At 37.4% G+C, this 24,159-nt stretch overlaps 3 protein-coding genes across 12 annotated transcripts in view; all 3 read left to right on the forward strand.

Annotated features, from left to right (window-relative positions):
- LOC122297036 (disease resistance protein RUN1-like) overlaps positions 1 to 15,706 on the forward strand; it is a 33,154-nt gene extending 17,448 nt beyond the window's left edge. The window contains exon 6 of the mRNA XM_043106824.1: positions 15,446 to 15,706. Coding sequence (XP_042962758.1) covers positions 15,446 to 15,706 — 261 coding nt within the window. The remainder of the gene's footprint in view (positions 1 to 15,445) is intronic.
- LOC122297657 (disease resistance protein RUN1-like) lies at positions 10,507 to 13,573 on the forward strand. The gene is made up of 2 exons (XM_043107780.1): positions 10,507 to 11,097; positions 12,338 to 13,573. The coding sequence occupies exons 1-2, from the start codon at positions 10,586 to 10,588 to the stop codon at positions 13,497 to 13,499; spliced, it is 1,674 nt and encodes a 557-aa protein (XP_042963714.1). The 5' UTR covers positions 10,507 to 10,585; the 3' UTR covers positions 13,500 to 13,573.
- Positions 15,707 to 15,900: 194 nt separating the features above from the next.
- Positions 15,901 to 19,951, forward strand: LOC122297658. Of its 10 annotated transcripts, none has more exons than XM_043107790.1 (5): positions 15,901 to 16,725; positions 16,867 to 16,971; positions 17,069 to 17,112; positions 17,249 to 17,390; positions 19,773 to 19,951. In XM_043107790.1, exons 1-5 carry the CDS (start codon positions 16,696 to 16,698, stop codon positions 19,809 to 19,811), a joined length of 360 nt encoding a protein of 119 aa, XP_042963724.1. In that variant the 5' UTR covers positions 15,901 to 16,695; the 3' UTR covers positions 19,812 to 19,951. The 10 variants fall into 10 exon arrangements, 9 of the variants coding, with proteins under 9 accessions (XP_042963724.1, XP_042963716.1, XP_042963719.1 ...); XM_043107782.1 differs by having other exon boundaries at positions 16,886 to 16,971; positions 17,219 to 17,390; XM_043107785.1 differs by having other exon boundaries at positions 16,886 to 16,971.
- The last annotated feature ends 4,208 nt before the right edge of the window (positions 19,952 to 24,159 follow it).

A 24,159-nucleotide genomic window follows, 5' to 3' on the forward strand; every position in this document is an offset into this window, starting at 1 on the left:
GAAAGAATTTAAAACCAGAATATGATATAGTAGCAAATGGGCCCCATATATCACAATGAATCAATTCAAACTCTTTATTAGAAATACTTTGTGATACAGGGAAAGAAAGCTTTTTTTGCCTTGCTAGTGGACAAATTTCACACATTTGTACAATCAAATGTTATTGAATTGTCTATTTGTCTAAGAAAAGGTATTCTAGAATTTGAGACATGACCTAATCTGTAGTGCCAAAGGTTTGGCTGGTTTTGAGCAACAGTTGATGCAAAGATTGGTGTAGAATTAAACTGATTTTGTTGATAGGAATTAGCTTTTGAGGAAGCTTGAGGTAGGTGATAAAGGCCTTGTTTCTCATAGGCAATCCCAATCATCTTCTTCATTGATTGGTCCTGTAAAAGGCAATGTGAATCAAAAAAAGATAGACAAAGATTAGATTCTTTGGTTAGTTTAGAAACAAATAATAGGTTGAATGAAAAGCTTAGAACACACAAGACATTATGCAAATGTAATGTGCTAGAAAGACTTACAGTTCCAATATACAATGCTAGAACAGTTTGACCATTAGGAAGATATATGAAATTTGTAACTGGTTTAGGAGTAGAAGAATATAGTAGAGGTGAATAGATCATATGATCTGTTGCACCAGTATCTAGGATCCAAGAAAATTCAGAATTTAACTTGGTAGAAACAGAATTGCATTGACTGAAAAGATTACCAGAAAATTGAGTGGTGGCTAGATTTACTGCTGCTGTGGATGTATCAATGTTCTGAGTAGTTGAACTCAAATTGGCAAGTGCTATGAGTTTATTGAATTCTTTAGCAGTTAGACTAAACCTTTGGTTCTCATTACTGTTTTTAATATAGACCTCTTCAGTTGAAATGGCTGCATGTGCAGAAGGAGGGTTTCTTTTTCCCTTAGGTCTAGTCCATCCAGGGGGATAACCATGCAATTGAAAGCACTTGTCAATTGTATGACCATTATAGCCACAGTGAGTACAATGCAGTGAGGATTTCTTCAGCTTGTCTTTGATGAACTTGGACTGATTATTCTGATTGGGCTGAGTGTAATGCTTTGCCAACAAAGCATGTGTGTCATTACTTGTGAAGTTGGTCAATTGTCGCTGACTTTCTTCTTGAAGCAGCAAGGAAAACACTTTAGAAATGCTAGGCAATGGGACAACAAGTAACAATTGACTTCTTACTGAGGCATAAGAATCATTCAATCCTATTAGAAATTTCAACACGTAATTTGATTGTTGCCTAAGGAGCAAGAAATTGAACAGATCACAGGTGCAAGAAGCCATCTTGCCACATGTACAGGTTGGAAATGGCCTATAATTGACATACTCATCCCAAAGGGTCTTGAAAGCACTGAAATATTCTGTAATCGAGGATGAACCCTGGTTTATACAGCTTAGGGATTTTTCAAGATGAAAAATCCTTGGTCCATCACTTCTCAAGTATCTTGTTTTTAACTCATTCCAGAGGTCTACAGCAGATGCAACATAAAATAAACTATTTCTAATATCTTTAGAAATAGAATTCATGAGCCAAGAAAGTACCAAATTATTGGCACAAAGCCAAGCAGTATGATTAAGACGCTGATTAGCAGGAGGAGCAGTAACTGAGCCATCAATGAAAGCTACCTTGTTCTTCACAGTTAGGGCAATAGTGATTGAACAACTCCAAGCAATGTAGTTGTCTCCTGCAAAGGCTTCTGAAACCAAGAGAGAACCCGGATTATCACTAGGATGAAGATAATATGGGCTAGAGGAATCATCTGAAGGGTTAAGAATACGAGATGAAGCTGAAGAATTAGGGGAGTTTTCTTCTGCCATGTTTCCAAGAATTGGAAAGAAAATACAAGAATTGAGAAACAAGAATTGAAGATTCTCGAGCAGAAATATGTAATTTGAGTAGAAAGAGTAGAGTTTGCAATGCAGATTGCAAGAATAGAGAAAAGAAAAATATGCGGAAGCAGTTTTTGTGATTTTTCAATCTGATACCATGTCGAGAACTTGATGAATAGCAGAGAAAAGCTAAAATAGAGGAAGAATACAAGAATTGTGTAATCTGATGTGAATGAAATCGATATTACTTGATGTAAAATACATGAAGGTCTTTGTAATATTTATACTACATAGAGAAATAAATGTATAACAGAAATAACAGTATTTTAAATCTTCTCATTCTCTTTTTCTGCCTTTAGCTTTTCTTCTTTAGACTTGAACTCCATGTTGTCAATATGAGAGGCTATACTCCAACAAGATACTGCATCTCTCTGCCTTTTTATGTACATTGCCCCGTTTTGGGCCTTGTAAACCTTATATGTTTATCACCAACCTATACTTTGCAATGAAATTTGATGTTTAAGACCTAATTTACAACGAAACTTCTAGATGAGGTGGAGAAGGACCATGAGAACCCAATGGACTAAGACAATTTATACTTGCTAGAAATGTTTTCAGAATAATTATATATTATATAATAATAATAATAATAATAATAATAATAATAATAATAGTATTTTAGTATTATACACTTTGTTTGGAACAGATATTATAGAAGTGTGGCAATATAGAATTGGCGCATTTTTTCTATAAAAGATTCGATTTCGGGGGTGGTTGAGATTGGGCCATTGGGCCATCGACACCTATTTATAAATCAAAAACTCTATGCGTAGTTACTACTTTTCCATACTCCCTTGCGCATTCCACTAATGTGATTAGTTGCTTCATTTTTTTAAATATAAAATAACTGTTTAGGCCAGTCACATTATAAGTTGAGTGTGCAAAAAATATGCCAAAGTGATTATATGAAGAAGAACTCTTTACAAATATCTCATTTTCAGTTTAGATAGATCGAAAGATAGAGAGAATAATTCAGCTTTTGATAATTATGATTGGGATCCATATTATTACATGCAGTTGATCTTGGGTTAATTTTTTAAAAATAAATAGCAGTCTTTTGATTTTAAAAACGAATTTCTTTTAAAAAGAAATATAAACCAATAATAGACATTTGAGTAACTTGGTTGATTACTTAATTGTGCGTAAAACACACAAACAGTACTCTGCTTGCAGAACGAATCAATCACGTTGATCAAGCGCATAGAATTATCAAAACTACAATTTCTAGTACTTTTCCACCCAATTTTCTCGGAAATAGGTTCATTACATTTAAAATGCTGGTAGCTCCAAGGAGTTAGGCATGTGATTCAAGTTTAAGGTAAGTGCAATTAAAATCTCCAATAATTTTGTTTCTTTATTCTATGTGGTAAACTCCTTTCAATTTGTTTTGTCTTTTTTAACTGACAACTATAACTTTTCGTGATTGTAAATTCTTAACAAAAATCTCGGATCTTTCAAGCATCTCAAATTTGAAGAAATTGATTGTCAGAAGGTGTAAAAGTTTAGTCGAGGACAATCTTTCTAATATGATTTTTTTTCCGATTCCTCTTACCTCAAAATTTTTCCAACAAGTCTCAGGTTGAGATCTTTACGCTACATTGACCTTTGTGGTTGCTAAAGCTTTCATGACTTTTCTGAAATCGAGTGTGAAATGAAATTTTTATGTACATTGAATCTAGCTAAAACTGCAGTGGAAGAACTACCTCTATCCATTGGAAACCTCACTGGACTTGATAATTTAATTCTAAGTGGTTACAAAAACCTTATGTGTCTTCCAATTAAAAGCATTCATCAGTAAGGGTGTAAAAAAAAATCGATAAACCTGTAAACCGGACCGGACTGGACCAAACTGGTGGGATCGGTCCGGTCCCGAGTTTGGTTTGGTTCGGTCCGGTACCGGTTTTATTTTAAAACCGGTCAAAATCGGTCCGGTTCCGATTTTTCTTTTTATAAAACCGGACCGGACCGGTTTATATATATTTTAATTTTTTATATTGTATATAATATTTATATATAATATATAACTATATATAAAATAGTTTTGTATTATATGATAAATTTTTAAATAATATAATATTAAATTTTAAAATGTTATATCATTTTGTTTATTGTATTAATAGTTATACTAATATTATATAGTGCATATTAATAATTATACTAATACTATATCACTATATATTATAATATACTATAATATATTATCACTATAGTATTATAGACTATAGTATACTAGAGACTATACTATAATATAATATTAAATATATTAATGTACTATATTTAATATATAATATAGTACATTAAACTAGACCGAACCGGACCGGAAACTGGTAAAACCGAAGTACCGGTTTAGGAGGGTAACCGGTGCGTAATCGGTTTTGAAAAATATAAAAGCGGACCAGTTACAGTACCCCTATTCATCAGTTGCAACATTTAAGCCAACTTGGGATTGGTGGTTGTACAAATCTGGTAAAGAAGATGGGGGATGATAGACTATCCATTCTAGCTACTGAGTCTACTATATATAATGGATCATGCATATACATTGCGTGTCATGTGATTATGCGTGTAAAATTGTAAGTATAAATAATATTTTCAAGGAAAAGAGACAACAAACCAAAGACCCCAAGAATGGTAAAAAAGAAACAAGAATATGGCAGAATTGTTATATCTATATTATACAAATTCCATGATGTTGTAAACTTAAGTTCAAAGGATAAGCGTTTAGCAGCCCCATTCAGCAGCCCCATTCACAAGCCTGATATATAGGATTTTAACCACACAAATGGGTGCTGATTTTTCTCTTTTTTTACAATGCTAGATTGCATCTTATAGAAACTAATTATTGTAAAACCAGTAGATAACTTCCCTCTCAGATCATCTACAAGCAAGGACTTCTTTCGACATCAGCCATAGCTACTGTGACGGCGCATGATCATATTTAAGTTTTTGGGCCAACGTCCTTTCCTATGGTGTGATAAATCTTCAATTCTCCCGCATCAGAAAATCCCAAAAGTCTAAAGTTCATACAAGAAAGTCAATGGAACAATTTTAAAGGGTGTTTGATTTTGACGTTTGTTTAATTTACGTGGAAGGAAAGACTTCAATTTAAAACCGTGTAAATGGTATTGTAATTTGGCTTACCAAGAAACTTTCCACGCAACTTCATTTAAATTTGTACTTTGAAAAAGATAATTAAAATAGATTTAAAACTATCTTAAATCAATATTATTAGCGTGGGAAGATTGAAAAAGATGTTGGAACAACTACTTTAATGTGATAAATTTTTAATGCTCGCATGTCAGGAAATTCCAAAAGATTAAAGTTCATACTGGTAATTAATTAAAGTTCTAACCTATACATATGACTTAATCCTAGCACACCCAACTAGATCCATATTCTTGAACATGTTGAAATATTTCTGCACACGCTTAGCAAACGGTTAAACATACCCATTCACATATGCACAGAAACGTATTTGCAATTCTCAAATCATAATTCATGAACTGTCATGTCAAGTACAGGTTTTAGAAAAGAAATATTTCATTAAGCAACAAATCATAGATTGAGTTCAAGAAACATTAGTCAAACAATCAGCAGCTAACAAGAGATATAAATCAACAGACATAACCAAAAGCTGTTGTTCCCCCAAAACAAAAAAATGTGTTAGTACAAGTAACACTCCCCCTTACTACTCCCCCTCAACAATATCTCCCCCTTTTTGTCACAAGAGGCCAAGGGTCTCAATCATCACCATCGGCATCCTCATTATCCTCATTAAGCTGCCTTTCAATGTCATTGAAGCGTTGAGTCACAAGTTGCTGCAGGTTATCAACTTTCACATCAAGGCTGTCGAACCGGGCTTCAAGGCAAGCTAGATACTCAAGTACCTGCTGAAGACTGGGCTCCGACGAACCGGGGGCTGAGGAGGATGGCTGAGAGCTGGATGGGGCCGAGGTAGACGGCTGAGAACCAGATGGTCGGGAGCTCGAAGGCTGAGAGGAGGGAGCGGGAGGGTGCTCAACACGGAGAGGGTGTGGAGTTGTGTGAGCACGACTCAGCTGGACCGTCCTACAACCAATAGGAGCCTTAAGTGCAATTCGAGGCTCTTGAGGATGTAAAGCAACAGACTGGGAGAGGGCCAGGCGGGTGATTAGACACGGTAAGGGCAAACCAGTCTGTGTTTTGGAGGACCGATACGCCTCAATAATAACCCGACACAAAAGACTTCCTAGATCAATGGAGACACCATTGATCAAGGCATACAGCAGAAGGGCACGGTCAAGACCCACATCACTATTATGACCAGTAGGATCTAAGTTCGTAAGAACAATCCTACTGAGAATGAGGTGATCAGGGGTAAAACGAGCAGTTGAAATAGGGGTTGTCCCTTCCCAACTACTAGGCCGACCACAAAGACAACTAGCAATGACTTGTGGACTGGGAGGAGATGTCCGTGAGTAGGGAAACTCGGGATAGGACACACGAGGGGCATTTAGCAGAGTCGCTATCATGCCAGAAGTTACTCAGAAAACAACGTTCCGAAGACTGACTTCAAACGAGTCATCAACAGACACGTCATGTATGTTGGAGTGAAACTCCCTAACCAACTCCACAGAAGGAGTGGGATGACCAGTGGTCAATGCCTGCCACTGGCGAGACTCAAAAATGCGGAGAATGATAGTCTCGGTAAGCTCACCTAAGACCACTTCACGCTCGACTATGGGAGTACGATGCGAGAAGTTCTGAGAATATAACTCCTGGGCCCAGGCACTATGGAAGTGAGCTTGAGCGGGTGCAGGGGGTTTTGGTGAGGACGAACACGTCGAGACATGGTTTCGGCTGTAGACAGAGTCAAAGACGTTAGACAAGGCTAAGGCAATGCAAAGACGTGATGAATGCATGCATGCTGACACAACAATGCCAACCGACAATGTAGGACTTGGTGCATGCCCTATGCCGCTCTTCATTTTTCAAAACAATGATAAATGTCTAGTTCAAAGTGTCCCATATGCATGCCAATGCCAACTCATGTGAATGACCAACATGCATGCTAATGCCAACCCATGTGCATGACACATATGCAATGACAACCCACTTGCAAGCCAATGCCACTTCTAAACCAAAACACCTTCAAACCCAATGCAATCCTAGTTAAACGATGTCCCAAACCTAGGATAGACATGAAATAGATATGGGGACAATGCTATGCCAATGCATGATGAAAAAGAGAATACAAACTTCATTTAGGCATTTTATCGAACACTTGGAGTGCATCCAAGTGGGAAACTCGAGCATAAGCCCATGGGAGTTCCAAAAACTGCCTAAATACACTCAAAAACCCAACAATGGCTCCACAATAGCCTCAATAAACCAAAAGAAATGGAAAACAATCGAAGAAAAATCTCAAATACCCAATCCGAAACCTACATGCATAACACTCGGAAAACACCCAAAATAAATACACCAAATCATGAAAATACTAAAGAGAAAGGGCTTTACCTTGATTTGGAGATGATTTCGGAAGGAAAACACTCGATTAAACGAAGAAATTTGAGAAAAGAGGGAAGAAAATCGCACGGGAGGAGGAAAAAGCACGAAACAGAGCAGTCTGCTCGAGCGGCTCGAGCGGCGCTCGAGTTTTATAGCAGGAGTTCACTTGAGCGAACTTAAAACCCTCGAACGGCTGTCGAGCGGGTTTCGCTCGAGTGGGGTCGAGCGAGGGTCGAGCGAGACCATCAGAAAAGCACATTTTGCCCAGTTTTGAAGTACACAACACTCACATGACTTGGGCAAATACTGGGAATGTCAATTTTCACACCAAGAGTACATATCAAATGTAGAGGAGCATCATATTCCCATAAAACACGCAGTTAAAAACAAAGTATCACCAGTAATATAGACGTGCGTGTTTAAGGTGGTCCTTGCTCAATCAAGAAATTTCAACCGTAAGGCGTGAGCGGGGTTGGGCTGAACATGAAACCATAAGGGCTTGGGAAGCTCATTCAAGACACAGAAAGTCAAACTCAATGCTGCTAGGACCTGAATCTTTCTGTTTAAATACTTGTTTAAATACTTCACTTTTTCTTTTCCTTTTGAGATACATATTTTTGCACAAGTGAACCATGATGAGGTCGTCTAGCCCGTGGTCAATTCTGTATGTAGGTAGAGCTTCCTACCACTTTTGATTGCCTCCCCAATGAACTCACAAGTGGTGAAATGTCAATTGACCGAGTTTGGAGTGAAGTGTGTGATGCTAGTCACAGATTACAAGAGATGCTCATGTTTCAAACCTTTGTAAAATATAGGTATATGATACAAATCTTAAAAGACACATGCACTTAGAATTTAGAATTAACAACCCCACTATTATATAGCGCAATCATGAAGTGCATGTACGAGCAGCAAACAACGACAAAGAAACTAGACAACAAAAAAAAAAAAAAATCAAACAACAACAAAATAAAATAAAACAAAAATGCATGTAATGTATGTAATGCATGTAATGCATACCTGTCAGTCTACAGCACCAAAGCCATGTGTGGCTTGCGTCTTTCCCTTTTGGATGATCCACCTTGGGTTTTTCTGGGCAAACATCTTCCTGAATTTTTTAGCATAAAATGCTATCTCCTTGTCACTCATGGCAAGTTCGTCAGAAGATTCACCAGACTCCTCTCTAATAACATTGAGGGCTATGGACTTGTTTTTCTTATCCATAGGAAGAGTATGTTCATAGGTTTGTAAGGAACCCACCAACTCTTCAATTCTCATGTTGTCCAAGTCTTTGCTTTCTTCTATTGCAGTGACTTTGGGACGAAACCTCTCAGGAAGAGATCTAAGGACTTTTCTCACAATTCTGTCTTCAGGAATTCTATCCCCTAAATTAAAACGAGAATTGACAATATCATTAAGTTTGCTATAGAAGCCATCAAAAGTTTCATCATCCTTCATCCTAAGTTCTTCAAAGCTGGTGGTCAGCATTTGAAGTTTAGAATTCTTTACAGCCTTGGTACCTTCATGGGTAACCTCAAGAATGTCCCATGCCTCTTTGCAATTTTCACACATGGAGATTCTCTTGAACTCCTCCCGGGACACGGCCATGAACATCGCATTCAGGCCTCTGCTATTCCAACTACACTCGTTGACTTCATCCCTAGAGTAATTTTCCACACCCTTGGGGGTTTCGACTCTCTCAATGACTACAACCAGTTCTTTCCATCCCTTTGTTATGGAAGCCCACACTCGTTCATCTACAGACTTAAGGAAAGCTCTCATTCGAACTTTCCAATACGCATAGTTGCTTCCATCAAAAAATGGTGGAGATGTGAGTGATTGAGACCTATCCATTTAAACCACTACAGCAGGATCACACTCAGGAACTAAATCCTAGCGGAGTGAACCCGCTCTGATACCAATTGAAAAAGCAGTGGTTCTACACAACACTACACCTAGAGGGGGGGTGAATAGGTGTAATCTAATTTTTATGGCCTTTTGAAAATTTAATCAAACAAGCAGTTAATGAATGAATCAAATAACACAAATAATCAACACTTGATTTTGTTCACAGAGTGGAAACTCATTTGAAGAACATCTTCAAAATTTAAAACCACTATAGAAATTTTAGTTTGTTACAACCAATTTAGAGACACTCACAAAACCTTTGTAGTAGCTAAACTTGGCTTGCAACACCACGAGTGACCCACTCGATCTCTACACGCATGTAGTGTCGGAACTCCGACCTTCCTATAGCTTCCCACGAGAACCTCTCGATCTCTGCATCAACGGCAGCTCCGGACTCTTCCGGCCAACAAATATGTCCACTTCAATGGACTCAAGTAAGAGTTGATTTTGTGTATGTTGTGGTGGAGAAATGTTTATCCAAGAGAGAATCAACCAAATGGGGGAGAGTTTGCTCTAAGAAGTTCTTGGAGGCCCTTAGGGTTTTTGCTCTGATTCTCCACACATAGAACAGAAGTTAACCTGTTCTATTTATAGTTCCCATCAAATGAGGCGTTCAAAACCCTACATTGTAAGTGATCTGGAACATTGGCTCGAGCGAGATATCGAGCGAAGGTCGAGCGCCACAATCTGCCAAAGTTCGCTCGAGCGACATGTCGAGCGAGTGTCGAGCGGTTGACTCTGCCTGAGTTCGCTCGAGCTCAGTGTCGAGCGAGGGTCGAGCAACCCACTCTGCCTGGGTTCGCTCGAGCTCAGTGTCGAGCGAGGGTCGAGCGGTTGAATCTGCCTGAGTTCGCTCGAGCTGCATGTCGAGCGAGGGTCAAGCGGTGCACTCTGCACAAGTTCGCTCGAGCGCTCTGTCGAGCGAGGGTCGAGCGAAGTCACTTTCTTTTGACCTATTATGAGCACTTCAAGCCTTTTCGCAACAACACTTGTTACAACACTATTTTACACAGGTTTTCACAAGAATATGCCAATACGCTCATTTTTCCCTCAACAAGTCCCACTCGCCTACTTTTTTGACTATATGCACATGCGCTGATGAGTATTGATAGATATTATAATGTTCAATGCATGTGGTCGACGTTACTGCCAAGAAGTTGCCGACAAGTTTCCACCCACTTCTCTATCATTATTTATTTGCCATAACACTACTGATCTATATTCTATAATTGGACCCCTTGGTAAATACTAGTAATCGCGGATACTGAGAGTTTGAGAGCATGACTTCTTCCATGGCTTTTCAATTAGGAGCTTCTTCCTCCTCCTCATCTCCTTCCATCTCTCTATGGAATTATGATGAATTCTTGAGCTTTAGAGGTGAAGATGTTCGCTATAATTTTATTTCTCATCTAAATCATGCTTTGCGTCAAAGTGGAATCAAGACTTATATAGACAACAATCTTGAAAGAGGAGAGGAAATTTCACCGGCACTTTTCAAAGCTATTGAAGAGTCACAGATTTCGATCATTGTATTATCTAAAAACTATGCAGAATCTAGATGGTACTTAGACGAGCTATTGAAGATTCTTGATTGCAAGGAAAGAATGCAACAAATTCTTCTACCAATTTTTTACCATGTGGATCCATCAGAAGTACGGCATCAAAAAGGGATTTTTGGGGAATCCTTTAATAAACTTGGAGATAAGCTCAAGGATAATGCAAAGATGCTGATATGGAAGAAAGCTTTGAAAACAGTAGCCGATTTGTCTGGTTTACCATTAGCGAACTTCCGGTAAGCTTTGCCTACATGTACTTTGTCATCATGTGTATGCATATATGATGCTATATATATTTGGGATATTTATGGGTAAAATTGATCAGACAAATCCAAGATCTGAAATGAGGGAACAGGTGAAGATAAAATACCATACAAAGAGAAAACTATTTGATATTTGGGATTATTTTTTGCATTGAATAATTATATGCAAAACATGGTCAGATTGTAGAAATCCTTTCTTATTATGGGATTATTCTGAATATTTTGTGTTTATGATTATTTTTGGAATTGAACTTTTTATGCAAAACATAGTAAAATTAATTTAGAAATCCTTTCTGATACAAGGATTTAGTATCAACTACCACTACCACATTAGTTTTACCTAAAGTTTATTGAAGAAATAGAAGAACATGAAACAGATAAAAAATATATATATAGATTTTCTTCTTTTTTGCCCTTTGTAACGTCTTTTGATTAATTGCAAGCAAAAGCTAAGGAATAGAGGAATATATATGGAATTTCGTCCATCAATAGACTGTTCAATGAGAGTTGGAAAAAAATAACTAAGGAAAGGGTGGGAATTGTTTATTATTTGGGTCATATATATAAAGAATATATAAGATTTGGATTGACGACAAGAAATAATAATAATAAAATAAAAAACAGCTTTAAAATATAAGTAGTGGTTTTTAGTTTTAATTTGTTTCTAAATATAAACAGTCACAAATACTTTTAAATTATACATTTCAGATTAATGGGAAAAATTTTAGTTAAAAAGTTTGTTATGAATACATACAAAATTAGAATGAAAATCATGTAAGTCAACAACGGAACAAGGTGATCACGACAAATGTACAATATAATATATTAATATTGAAACATTGGAAGGAGAAAGCGGGCCGGCTACTCTTTGATATCATAATAAATTACTCCTTTAACTCAATCGTATTGAATATGGGAAAAGCTTGTATGCCTCCCCCGACCCATGCATTTGACCGCTCAAAGTGACTGCTGGTCAACATTTTTTATTTTTTTATTTAATGATTAAGGAAGTGATTTTAAGTATATTAGTATATTTTTTTTATTTTTTAAAAATATTTAAATCTATTAAAAAAATATGAAAAAAAAGTGACTAGCGATCACTTTGAGCGGTGCTACTCAGGTGGCAGAGTAATACCGCTCATTGAATATATGTCATCTACCTAGTGTGCAATGGCTGACTCTTTAAATTTTTTTTTTCTTTTTTTATTGATAGGGATGATGAGTCCGAATTTATCCAAAAAATCATTATGTGGGTGAACCAAAAAATAGTAAAGCGAATGCCTTTAAGAGTTGCCAAGCATCCAATTGGGATAGAATCTCGTATACGAGACATTCATCAGCATTTAAGTATCGAAAGGAATGATATTATACGCGTGTTAGGGATATTCGGAACCGGTGGAATTGGTAAGACAACTATTGCAAACGATATTTATAATCAGATTTCTTCTCAATTTGAAGGAAGTTGTTTCTTGAGAAATATTAGAGAAACTTCAAAACAAGTAGGAGGTCTGATTCAGCCACAAAATACACTTCTTTCGGAGATCTTAGGAACAAAATTGGATATTAATGACGTCGATAGAGGAGTCAGTGTAATTTGGCATAGACTTCAATCTAAAAGGATTCTACTAATTCTTGATGATGTGGATGAAATGGTCCAACTAGAAAAGTTAGCTGGAGATCGTGCTTGGTTTGGTTCAGGAAGTAGAGTCATCATAACAACAAGAGATCAACATATACTAGATAAATCTAAAGTTGATTCAAAATACGAGGTGATGACTTTGGAAGACAATGAAGCTCTTCAACTATTTAGCTTGTATGCTTTCGATGAAAAAGAACCACTAAAGGATTATATCGAACTATCCAAACAAGTAACAAAACATGCTCAAGGTCTTCCACTAGCTTTAATAGTGCTAGGTTCGGATCTAAAAGGTCGAAATATAGATCAATGGAAAAGTGCATTGGATAAGTATAGAAAAAATCCCCATCGAAAAATCCAGAGTGTACTTCAAATAAGTTATGATAGTTTGGAAGTTAGTGAGAAAGACATGTTCCTTGATATTGCATTTTTCTTCAAAGAAGAACCTTTGGCTAAGATCATGGAAATATTTGATAGTTACGGTTTTTATCCGGCTCATGGTATCCAAAGGCTCATGGAAAAGTGTCTTATTACAGTTGGTTGGTCTGGTGATGAATATGTTTGGATGCATGACTTGCTACAAGATATGGGTCGAGAAATTGAACGAGAAAAATCATCCAAAGATCCTAGCAAACGCAACAGATTGTGCTTTCACGAGGATGTTCGTGAAGTGTTGGAAGACGATACGGTAAGAGTCACAAAGAAATTCTTGGATTTTACATTTACTTCCTTTCTCTAAAGAGAAATGTACTGGAAAATATTGACTTATGAATTAAGACCTGTCCTAGTGGAAAAAATCCTTTAAATTATTAGGAATGAATTCGTTGTTATAAATAGAATTCGTTTATTTATTAAGATGAATCACTAAATTAAGTACCATATGTAAATGTCCATCTTTTTAGTTTCAAATATCAGAATATTTTTTAATGTAGTGTCTACTTTCTCTTCTGGCTGGCGTTTGTTTTATGAAAAGTTAAAAAGAGCACTCATTTACTCACGTAAGTTGGGAAAGCAAAGACAGTCTTTTATATTTTAACATGAGAATATTTAGTATTGGAAAATAGCATGAAAAGATAACGAGAGAGTAGTATTTTTTGTGAAATAATATACCGTCAGCTCGAAAATTATTAACTTTAGCAAATTCATGTAACTTATGAACGACTTTATATATGCACTAATTTTGCTGACACTTTTATATATGCATTCTCTTATATTAGGGGCCAAACGAAATTGAAGGCATAGTAATAGATTTACCTCAAGGCGATGAGGAGATAAGCTTGCATCCAAAAGCATTTCGACATATGAAAAGACTGAGAGTCTTTATAAATCGTAATGCACATTTTTCTTGTGCACCCAATTATCTCTCTGACAAGTTAAGAGTCCTTGATTGGTATAACTATCCTTCACCATATTTGCCACCTGATTTTCCAGGGAAGAATCTTGTTGTGTTTAGAATGCGTGATAGCATCATCAAGAAATTAGGAGTTGGATTCAAGCCCAAGGTATGTACAATTATATTCATCAATAATTTTTTTTTTCTTTAAGTTATTTGGTAAACTGCATTCAACTTTTTTTTCTTTTCTTTTACAGAATTTGACATCCATGGCTTTCAGATCTTGTAGTTACTTAAAAGAAATTCCGGATCTATCAAGCATCCCTAATTTGAAGGAATTGACTCTCCAAGATTGTAGAGGATTAGTTAAGGTGCATGATTCCGTTGGATCTTTGGAATATCTTTCTACATTGTGTTTTCAGGAATGCTCTAAACTCCAAATTCTTCCAAGAAGCCTTAAGTTGAGATCTTTAAGCCAGTTTGATCTTGGAAATTGCTCAAGCCTCCGTGATCTTCCAGAATTCGAGTGTGAAATGGAATCTTTACGTAGATTGGATCTACGTGGCACTGCAGTAGAAGAACTACCTTTATCCATCGGGAACCTCGTTGGACTTCGGGAATTATATCTATCGTACTGCAAAAACCTTAAACGTGTCCCAATTGCTTTCATCCAGTTGCAACATTTACCGAGGCTTTGTATTTTTGGTCGTACAAATATTGTAAAGAAGATGAGGGATGATGGACAATCCCTTGATCTGCCTAATGATTCTACAACAATGGAAGACGAGATATCAAATTCAAGCAATGGGAGCACTGCATTACAAGTATCGAATCTTCAAATTAGTTGTTCCCATTCAAAATCAAATTTCTTTCCACTATATTGTTTCTTTACCGTGTATTGGTTAGATTTATCGGGGATGGATATTGTTAGCCTTCCCACGAACATCAAAGGATTCGTTACACTAACTCATCTTTACTTGAGAAATTGTCATAAACTCGAAGAAATAGCAGAGCTTCCTCCAAATATATTAGATGTACATGTTGATGGATGCAAGTCACTAGAAAGATTTTCGGAAGTATCAAAAATATTGGAATTCAATGGAAGCCACATCAGATCACTAGAAATCATTTTTATGGACTACTGCAACAAAATGCATGAGAATATGTGGAATGATAAAGTGCAAAATCCTTTATTGTGGAAGGTATGTGTGTATGTGTGATCTCATTTTTAATAGTATGCTTGACTCAAAATTAAATTGATAATGATGATGATATTTGACATTTAACAGGGACTCTATGATTACGACGCTGCTTTGTTTCTAGAAAATCATGAGATTCCAAACTGGTTCAAATATGTTCATGAGTTTTTAGATAATGAGATGGAGAAGGGGCCTGATGATGATGCCCGACAGAGGGGAACAGAAGAATGGGCAATAGATATTGAGGGGCCACACTATTTGGAGGATATTAGTGGAATTGTATTGTATGTTGTACTGTTTTTCCATGGTGGTAATGGGTGGCAAAGAATTGATCGTGATGTTAAGATTACCAGCAAGGGCTCAAATCATGTATGCAGTGTTCAGAAAGGGGTAGAATTGGTTAATCGGGATTGAATGAAAGAGCGAGGAACTGGATATCATGTATGGGTGGGGTACTCCAATTTACAACCTTTTGAGCAAAGGGTTTTGGACAACTTGCAAGTCCAATTTTGTTTCCATGGGGATTGTTCTGGGCGTTTTCCTCGTGGTTGTCCTGTGGATGATTTGCCGTTTTATACAAGTTACAGAGCCAAGGTGGTATACAAGAATGAAAGGAAAGCCAATCGAAAAAGGAAAAATGGATGAAGCTAATGTTCCAAACAGTCCTCCACAGCAATTGACTTAATCATAACCCAAGTAAGCCACCCCGGTTCGTATTGTGTTTTTGGGGTTGACAATATGGACTTTGTATACAAGAACGTTAATGCTTTCATAACACTACTGAACTTGTTTTGGCGTGTAAACTCTTGCGATGGCCGGAACAGAGCATGTCATATCCAGGGAGGAGTCACTCTCCAGGAAGGTTAGTTTTGTCAGAGAAGAAGCTGGTGAAAACATGCAGACAGGGGCAGATCATTGAAATTGAAGAGGAAGCGAATTCAACGTCCAAGATGAGGAAAGAAAATCTTGAGAAACTACAGGGAAGCAGGAGCCAATATTTCCCGAAATTCAGCTGAGAAGACTATGCCAAAAATACAAAAGGTTTTGGCCTTGCTGTATGGACACAAAAATTTCAAAAAGTACTTTGAGCCAATAGTGGTATCACTCGGTCCTATCCATCATGGGAAGAAGGAATACCAGGCAGTAGAGGACTTCAAGCTTGGAATGGCAAGCAAGTTCGTCGAGGAAAGTGGCAGGTCGGGTGAATTTTTGCTCGGGAAAATTGCGAAGAACATCAAGCAACTGAAGCAGTACTTGAATCAAAAGGTGGTCGAGAAGTATGATGATGAGACCCTTGCCTGGATGTTATTTGTTGACGGGTGTGCAGTGTTGCAATCCATACACTCTGCATTTAAACCAGGGCTTATCAAAAAGTTGAAGATAAAAAATGATCAGATGGCTATATGACAAAGTTTAAGGCCCATAAACTTTGGGTATGATGGACCATATATGTTTATACTAATTTATACTTTGCAATAAAATATGATGTTTAAGACCTAATTTAGTCTTTGCCAATGAAATAAAGGTGGTCATTTGGTTAGTATTTGATGTTCAAATTCCCTTAATCTACTCAGGTTGCATGTGTACTGCTAGTATTGCCCATGTTGGTTGAGAAAGAGGACAACCGCATTGATTGTCAAGAATATTATTGCTCAAATGGTGGTTTACTTTCGAGTAAGGTGGTTAATTCTTCACCATCTGGTTTTTTCCTGTAGAGTACTAATAGTTCTTTATTTCCTTACATCTTTCATAGATTTTAATAATCTGCTTTTCTAGGATGATTATTTGCTTTGCTTTGGTGATCCACAAAGAATACCAAGGTTAGAAAAATCACTTTCTTGTTCATTCCTTTAGTTCGAGTTTATACTTGGTTTCATTTTTGAACCATAAAGGAATGAATAGACACTGAAGTTTCATATGGGGTAGCGTTTAGTGAACGTGGAAGCACTTGTGCAGAAGTGGGAAGAAGCAACTCTGGTTTCATCATATTTTCCAAAACCTGTCAGATCCATTCAACATATATAGCATTTCCAAGTTTAGCATTTGCAGCCCAAGTGGTCTGCCGGCCCTTGTTGCTACTATTTCTTTGGAATCTCAGGTGAGATTTTCCTTTCATTTTTTTTTTGTTCTCTCTGGTCTTAAGACTTCATTTTTGCTTCATATATGATGTTAAGATTTCCATGAATCTACTCGTGGGGTTGCATATGTAGTGGCATTATTGCTCATGTTGGTTGGTTGGGATTATGGGAACTCACTCTATTGATCTGAACTTTTGGGTTTAGGGACCTGTACAACATGTGCACTGATGTAATATGTCTTTATTTTCAAGGACGTCTTCTTTTGTAGAATTTAGTAATCTATCTATTCTAACACTATTGGAATTCAATCGGTAACCTTACACAGGAGAAAAGAGGGATTCTTAAACTTGGGGCATCAATCTTCCAGATTAGGTGGAAGAAGGACTATGATTATCCGTAGGTAGATTTGGAGTTAGAGCTTCGACTTGTTTGACATGGACGAATGACATGTACGTGTAAAAGGGCTAAATCTTAAGACCACCACACTAGTGGCACTGTCATCCATCTCTCTCTCTCTCTCTCTCTCTCTCTCTCTCTCTCTCTCTCTCTCTCTCTCTCTCTCTCTCTCTCTCTCTCTCTCTCTCTCTCTCTCTCTCTCTCTCTCTCTCTCTCTCTCTCTCTCTCTCTCTCTCTCTCTCTCTCTGTGGTTATTTATAAGGTTGAACAATTTGGATCTAGCTGTCAATTTTCCCTTCAGCACCTTCTATAGCTGAAAAATCTGCAGTCTGATTAGTTTCAATATATCCGAAGATCTTGGTGGGTAAAACTTGACACCATGCCCATCTATACCAAGAAATTAGATTAGCCTTTACAGGTGTATCTTTCCCCCCTCCGAGGACAATAAGGTATAGCATTAATCTGAGATGCCAAATCTGATCTTCAATGGTCCTGTAATTTAACCAAATTTCGCTCAGATGAAGGCATGACCTCTCAAGTTTCAAACCTTCTTGCCAACCACATCAACTTCTTGAGCCATCAATATTTGATGGCTGCTTCTTCGAAGGATTCGGGTGTTTGGATCTGAAAAGGACGGGCCATAACAAGCATCGAGCTCCCATATATAAAATTTCATGCTAACTTCATGCGTAATGCTCTCTTTTCCCTTGCACCCAATCCTCTCTCATCGATAGGCTGACATACTTTTTCCCAAGCAACCCATTTTTTCTTTACTTCACCTTCTCTATCTCCCCAAAGAGAAAAAGTCAGAGAAGAGCATGGTAATAAACCTCAAAACTGATTTGGGCACATTCAGAACAGAGAGCAAATGAATTGGCATGCTTGATAAAACATGCTTAATCAAGACTAATTTCCCCCATTGTTCCTTTTAATGAGAATAGGCACACCAAGATATGTGAAAGGAAGCAAATTATTCCTAAAAAGCCAGTTTCATCCAGCATAATATGTTTCCTAGAAACGAGCATTTTTTCCTTCCACTTAATAAATACTTCAGATAAACCCTTCAAGGATTTATTGGATTGATTAAGGAAGATAACAATGCCGTCAGTGTATAAAAGAAAACCAAAGGCCAAACATATCCATAAAAATCTCCATTCAAGTCTACCATAAGCTTTTTCCACATTAAACGTTATGTTGGGCCCTAAGAATTATCCACGTGGGCACATGAAGATCTAAGCAACGTGCACCAGAGCTAGACGAGTAAATTATGAAGGAGAGGTATAAATGCAGCTCATACTTTGGATACACAAATAATGGATGTTGTTCCAATTTAGCAGGATCTTATGATAAATGCAACTTTGGATACAGTCGCTAAGCAGCAAAGTGCCCTGAAAGCAAAACCTGTTTTGACACAAATTCCATGATAGGTGGATATGGATGGTAAATGGTTTTTCTGTATTTGCCATCTTCTAGGTTTAAGGAGTGGGACTTTGAGAAAGGGTGGGGGAACACTGCAGAAAGCGTTCAGGAGAATGTTAGGATGCTTTCTGAGGTACTCCAAGCAATGTTATGAAAATAATATAATGTCGATTAGAAAATGTGATACCCAAAAGAAAATTTAGTTCAAAAGAATTTCTAGAAGTGAGGAACTTTTAAAAAGTAAATTTAGATAGAAAGAATTTCTAAAATTTAGAAAATGTCGATTTACCTCAATTAATTTGGAGCTAGCCGGCAATCATGCTACAAATGGGGAATCTTTTAATCTATAGCTGGAATTCAAGTGTTGTGTTGGCCCTGAAAATTTTCATCTACAGCTTTATTACAGCAAATATCTGCTAAAAACACTTGCATATTGCATTTTTATGCCCTGTTTTAGCCCCCATAAACTTCGTTTCTGATAGACATTGTTTCTCATCTTTCAAGACTTAATATAGGCTTTGCCAATGAAATTAAGGTGGTGATTTGGTTATTATTTGATGTTAAGATTCCCTTAATAATCTACTCAGGTTGCATGCGTATTGGCAGTATTGCCCATGCATGTTTGATGCGAATCAGAAGAATATTGCTCAAAGGGTACCTACGCTCCTGAGACACATTTGGAAGAATGTTCTTTTCCTTCCATTGGAACTATACTAATTGGAAGGATGTTTCAAGATGACATGAATGTCCTTGACTGTTTCTGATGCTCTGTGATGATATATCCAGTCATGAAATCCTAAAAAACTTATATCGACATTCTATGATTTGGATGTATAATTTATATGCAATCCTAGCAAAAGTATTTGGTTAGTTTATATGCCTGCCCCGCAAAATTCATATATATATATATATATATATATATCTAATAAAGCAACAACTAGCTAGGTAACATTGAATGACGTGAGATTGAGTTCCTTTGAGTTGGAAGTCGTGTCAGTAAATTTACTGGGGACAAGAAGTACGGTTTCTGTCACTCTGTGTTCTTCAAACAACACTATTGGCTTGCCTAGAAAGATGTTTAATTCAATCAATTCGGTCTGAAGGATGGAGAAAATAGGGAACATGTGTTCAACCAATATGCGTAATATAGTCAGCATGGAGGTTCCCATTATAAAGGATTAACACTGTTGTTGGCTTTTAAGAATTCTAAATCTCATAAAAATATATTGATGTACATAGCAGGTTTTTATACAAATCATTTGAACAATCTAACTATGGAAAGCAGTAACGTAAATTCTATATTTACAGAAAGTTACAACCAAATAAGAAACTGATCCTAGAATTATGCTTCCACAAATCTTTGCTGATTTTACTATGTCTGTTGACTGTGAGCTGGCTTTGAGTTGGTTGTAGGATCTTCCTTGATACGCCCCCGCAAGAACGGGCTGCCATCAGTAAGTCCGATCTTGGTTTTGAGTTGATCTTTTTTTTACGCGAGAGAGGCTTTGTGAGTAAGTCTGCCAGCTGATCATTGGTATGGACATGTCGTACTTGAATAACATTTTTTTGAACCAAATCCCTGACGAAATGAAGGTCTATCTGAATATGCTTCATTCTTAAGTGCTGAATTGGATTGAAGCTAAGATGTGTGGCACCTAAATTGTCACAAAGCAATAAGGGTGGCTGTTTGAGTGTGAACTTCATTTCTTGAAACAGTGAAAGTATCCACATAGACTCAGATGCTGCAGTGGCCAGCGCCCTATATTCAACTTCGGTGGATGACCTTGCCATTGCTCGTTGTTTCTTTGAACTCCATGAGATGAGATTGGTACCAAGTAAAATGGGGTAAGCGGAGATGGAACTTCTATTATCCAGATTTTCTGCCCAGTCAGCATCAGAAAAGCATGTGAGTGTTGGACTGATGTTTTTTTGAATGGTTATGCCATGAAAGATCGTGTTCTTCAAGTAACGAAGTAATCGTTTTGTGGCTGTCCAGTGAGTCAGTGTAGGACGATGCATGAACTGAGATAACTTGTTGACTGCAAAGCTGATGTCAAGTCGAGTTAGAGAGAGATACTGCAGGGCTCCAATGACACGACGATACTCAGTTGAATCTACTGCTGAAGTGCCATCATCCAGTTTTAGATCAATCGAGGTTGATAATGGAGTTGTAACATCCTTAGCACCATCCATGTTTGTTTTAGCCAAGAGATCACGGACATATTTATGCTGTGTTAAGAACAATCCATGACTTGTAGGAATAACTTCAATGCCAAGAAAGAAATGCAAGGGACCCAGATCTTTGATGGAAAAGTTTTGGCCAAGCTGAGTAATAATATTTGCCACAAAGTTTGAGTCATTTCCTGTGATGACTAAATCATCAACATACACTGAGCAATAGACAATTATTGAACCAGCAATGTAAACAAACAGAGAAGAGTCAGACTTGGTATTCAGAAATCCAAACTGAATCAGTGCTTGCTTAAGAGCAGAATACCAAGCACGGGGTGCTTGTTTGAGACCGTATATAGCCTTGCGAAGACAGCAAACATGGTCTGGTTTTTCTGGATCCCAAAAGCCAGGGGGCTGCTTCATGTATACTTTTTTCGTAAGATGTCCATCCAGAAATGCATTATTGACATCAAGTTGTCTAAGTGACCAATCGTTTATTACAGCAATGGACAACACAGTACGGATGGTAACGGGTTTCACTACGGGACTAAAAGTTTCTTTATAGTCCAAACCGGGTCGTTGATTGAAACCCTTGGCGACTAATCGCACTTTATACCGTTCAATTGAACCATCAGCCAGCCTTTTTATCCGAAAAACCGACTTACATCCAATGATATTGCATCCGTGTGGAGGAATTTCCAGCTGCCATGTACCATGGCGCATGAGAGCTGTGAGCTCAGAGGACATTGCATCTCTCCACCGAGAATCAGATAGGGCCTCACTAACTGTGTTTGGTTCCAAGGAGGGTTGGATCGGATGCCCAGTGACTAGAAATGATCTTTTCGGTCTATAAATATTATTCATAGAATGAGTTACCATATTATGGCTTCGGGTCACAGGTGGTATATCAGAACCGGATGGGGGTGGATTATTTATGGGAGAAATAATAGGCAAATCAGATAAAGAGGAGGAAGGGACACATACCTGGTGAGAAATTGGTGGAGGAGACGAGTCCATCAGAGGCGCCGAAGTCTGGTGAGTACCCGATGCAGGAGGAGCAGACTTGGTGCAACAATTGGTGCAACGATTTCACGGAACTCGGGACCCAATCCATTTAAGATGTAGAGAGTTAAATCATCATCCGAAATGGGATGATCAATAATCGCAAGCTCATCTGCGATTATCTTGACTGCATGCAGAAAGTCAGTGACCGAACGACTGCCACGAATGTGCAATGTACGATTCTCCTTGAGTTGCATCGCACGGGTTCGGGATTTTCCTGCATATAGACGAGTGAGTGTTGTCCAGGCATTATGGGAGGTTTTACAGGATGCAAGAAGTGGAGTGATGGCAGGGGAAGTGGACGCAAGGATAGCATGGAGGATGAGTTTATCTTGGCGAATCCAATGGGAATTCGCTGCTTTTGAGGTGGCAGAATTTTCTGCATCTATGACCGGACATGTAAGCTTGCCGGTAACAAAATCAATGAGATCGTAGCCAATTAACAGTGCTTCGAATTGGGCTCTCCATTGAGGGAAGGTAGCAGGCGTAAGTTTTTCATTGATGGTAGTGGAAGCATTGATGGTAATAATCGGATTGACAGAGGAGGACCCAGGAAGTGTATTCATTCGGAAGGAAAGTATATCTCGTTAGAGACCGACTCAATGATACCATGTAAAGGATTAACACTGCTGTTGGCTTTTAAGATTCTAAATCTCATAAAAATATATTGATGTACATAGCAGGTTTTTATACAAATCATTTGAACAATCTAACTATGGAAAGCAGTAACGTAAATTCTATATTTACAGAAAGTTACAACCAAATAAGAAACTGATCCTAGAATTATGCTTCCACAAATCTTTGCTGATTTTACTATGTCTGTTGACTGTGAGCTGGCTTTGAGTTGGCTGTAGGATCTTCCTTGATACCCATATCCCCGCCAAGTTCCGGTGAAAACTCCAAAAGCTGATGCTACAAGCAAAGACACAGTGAAACAGGGATGCCAGAGTCTATTCAAGCCCGAAGATGTATCATGATGAGCAAACATCATTACAGCAGATACATAATTATTTAGCTTATCATGGGTTGGCAGTTCTTGGCCTAAGCTAAGTAATTATCAAGAACAAGCTAAGAAGCCGCCACTGGCCGGCCACTAGTGTTAATCTATTTAGCTAAAAAAACACAAAACTAAATTTTTATTTATTTTTGATTGTGCATGTTTGATTGTGATTTTCAATGAAAACTTGTTTGAGAGAAGAATCCAAAAGTACCCCTCTAAAGTTCACATGGCAAATATAATTAACTTAAAGCATGGGTGATCTGATCTGGACGTGTGTTTTACGTATGAGAAATACTACATATAGTTGTCATAAAGTGTACCAGCACCATGTAGTCACTTTAAAAAAGAATATAGTCTATTATTAAAAAATTAATTTTCCTTTCATGTGGTTTCGTATTTATTCACTTTTTTCAAAGTGATTGGACAACGCTTGCACACTGACGACTGCAAGTATCATTTTTTTACCAACAAAAATAAAATGTTATATTATTTGTAATAATATAGTGTCACATAAAATATCGAATTGTGGCAGATCTATATTTAAGATTATATACCTAATTAAACCATGTATCATACTCATGTAAACACGAGTTGTACATATATAATTTAATTTTTTAAAATAATAAACTGATTAGAAGAGAGAGATATGTTAAGATGAAATGAGATGAGATGGTTTGAATAATTTATTTGAGATGGGATGAATGGTATTTAAAATGGAAAAGTGGTGGCTGCTTTCGGCC

Source organism: Carya illinoinensis, chromosome 15 (assembly GCF_018687715.1).
Source record: "Carya illinoinensis cultivar Pawnee chromosome 15, C.illinoinensisPawnee_v1, whole genome shotgun sequence".
NCBI classification, from domain to species: domain Eukaryota; kingdom Viridiplantae; phylum Streptophyta; class Magnoliopsida; order Fagales; family Juglandaceae; genus Carya; species Carya illinoinensis.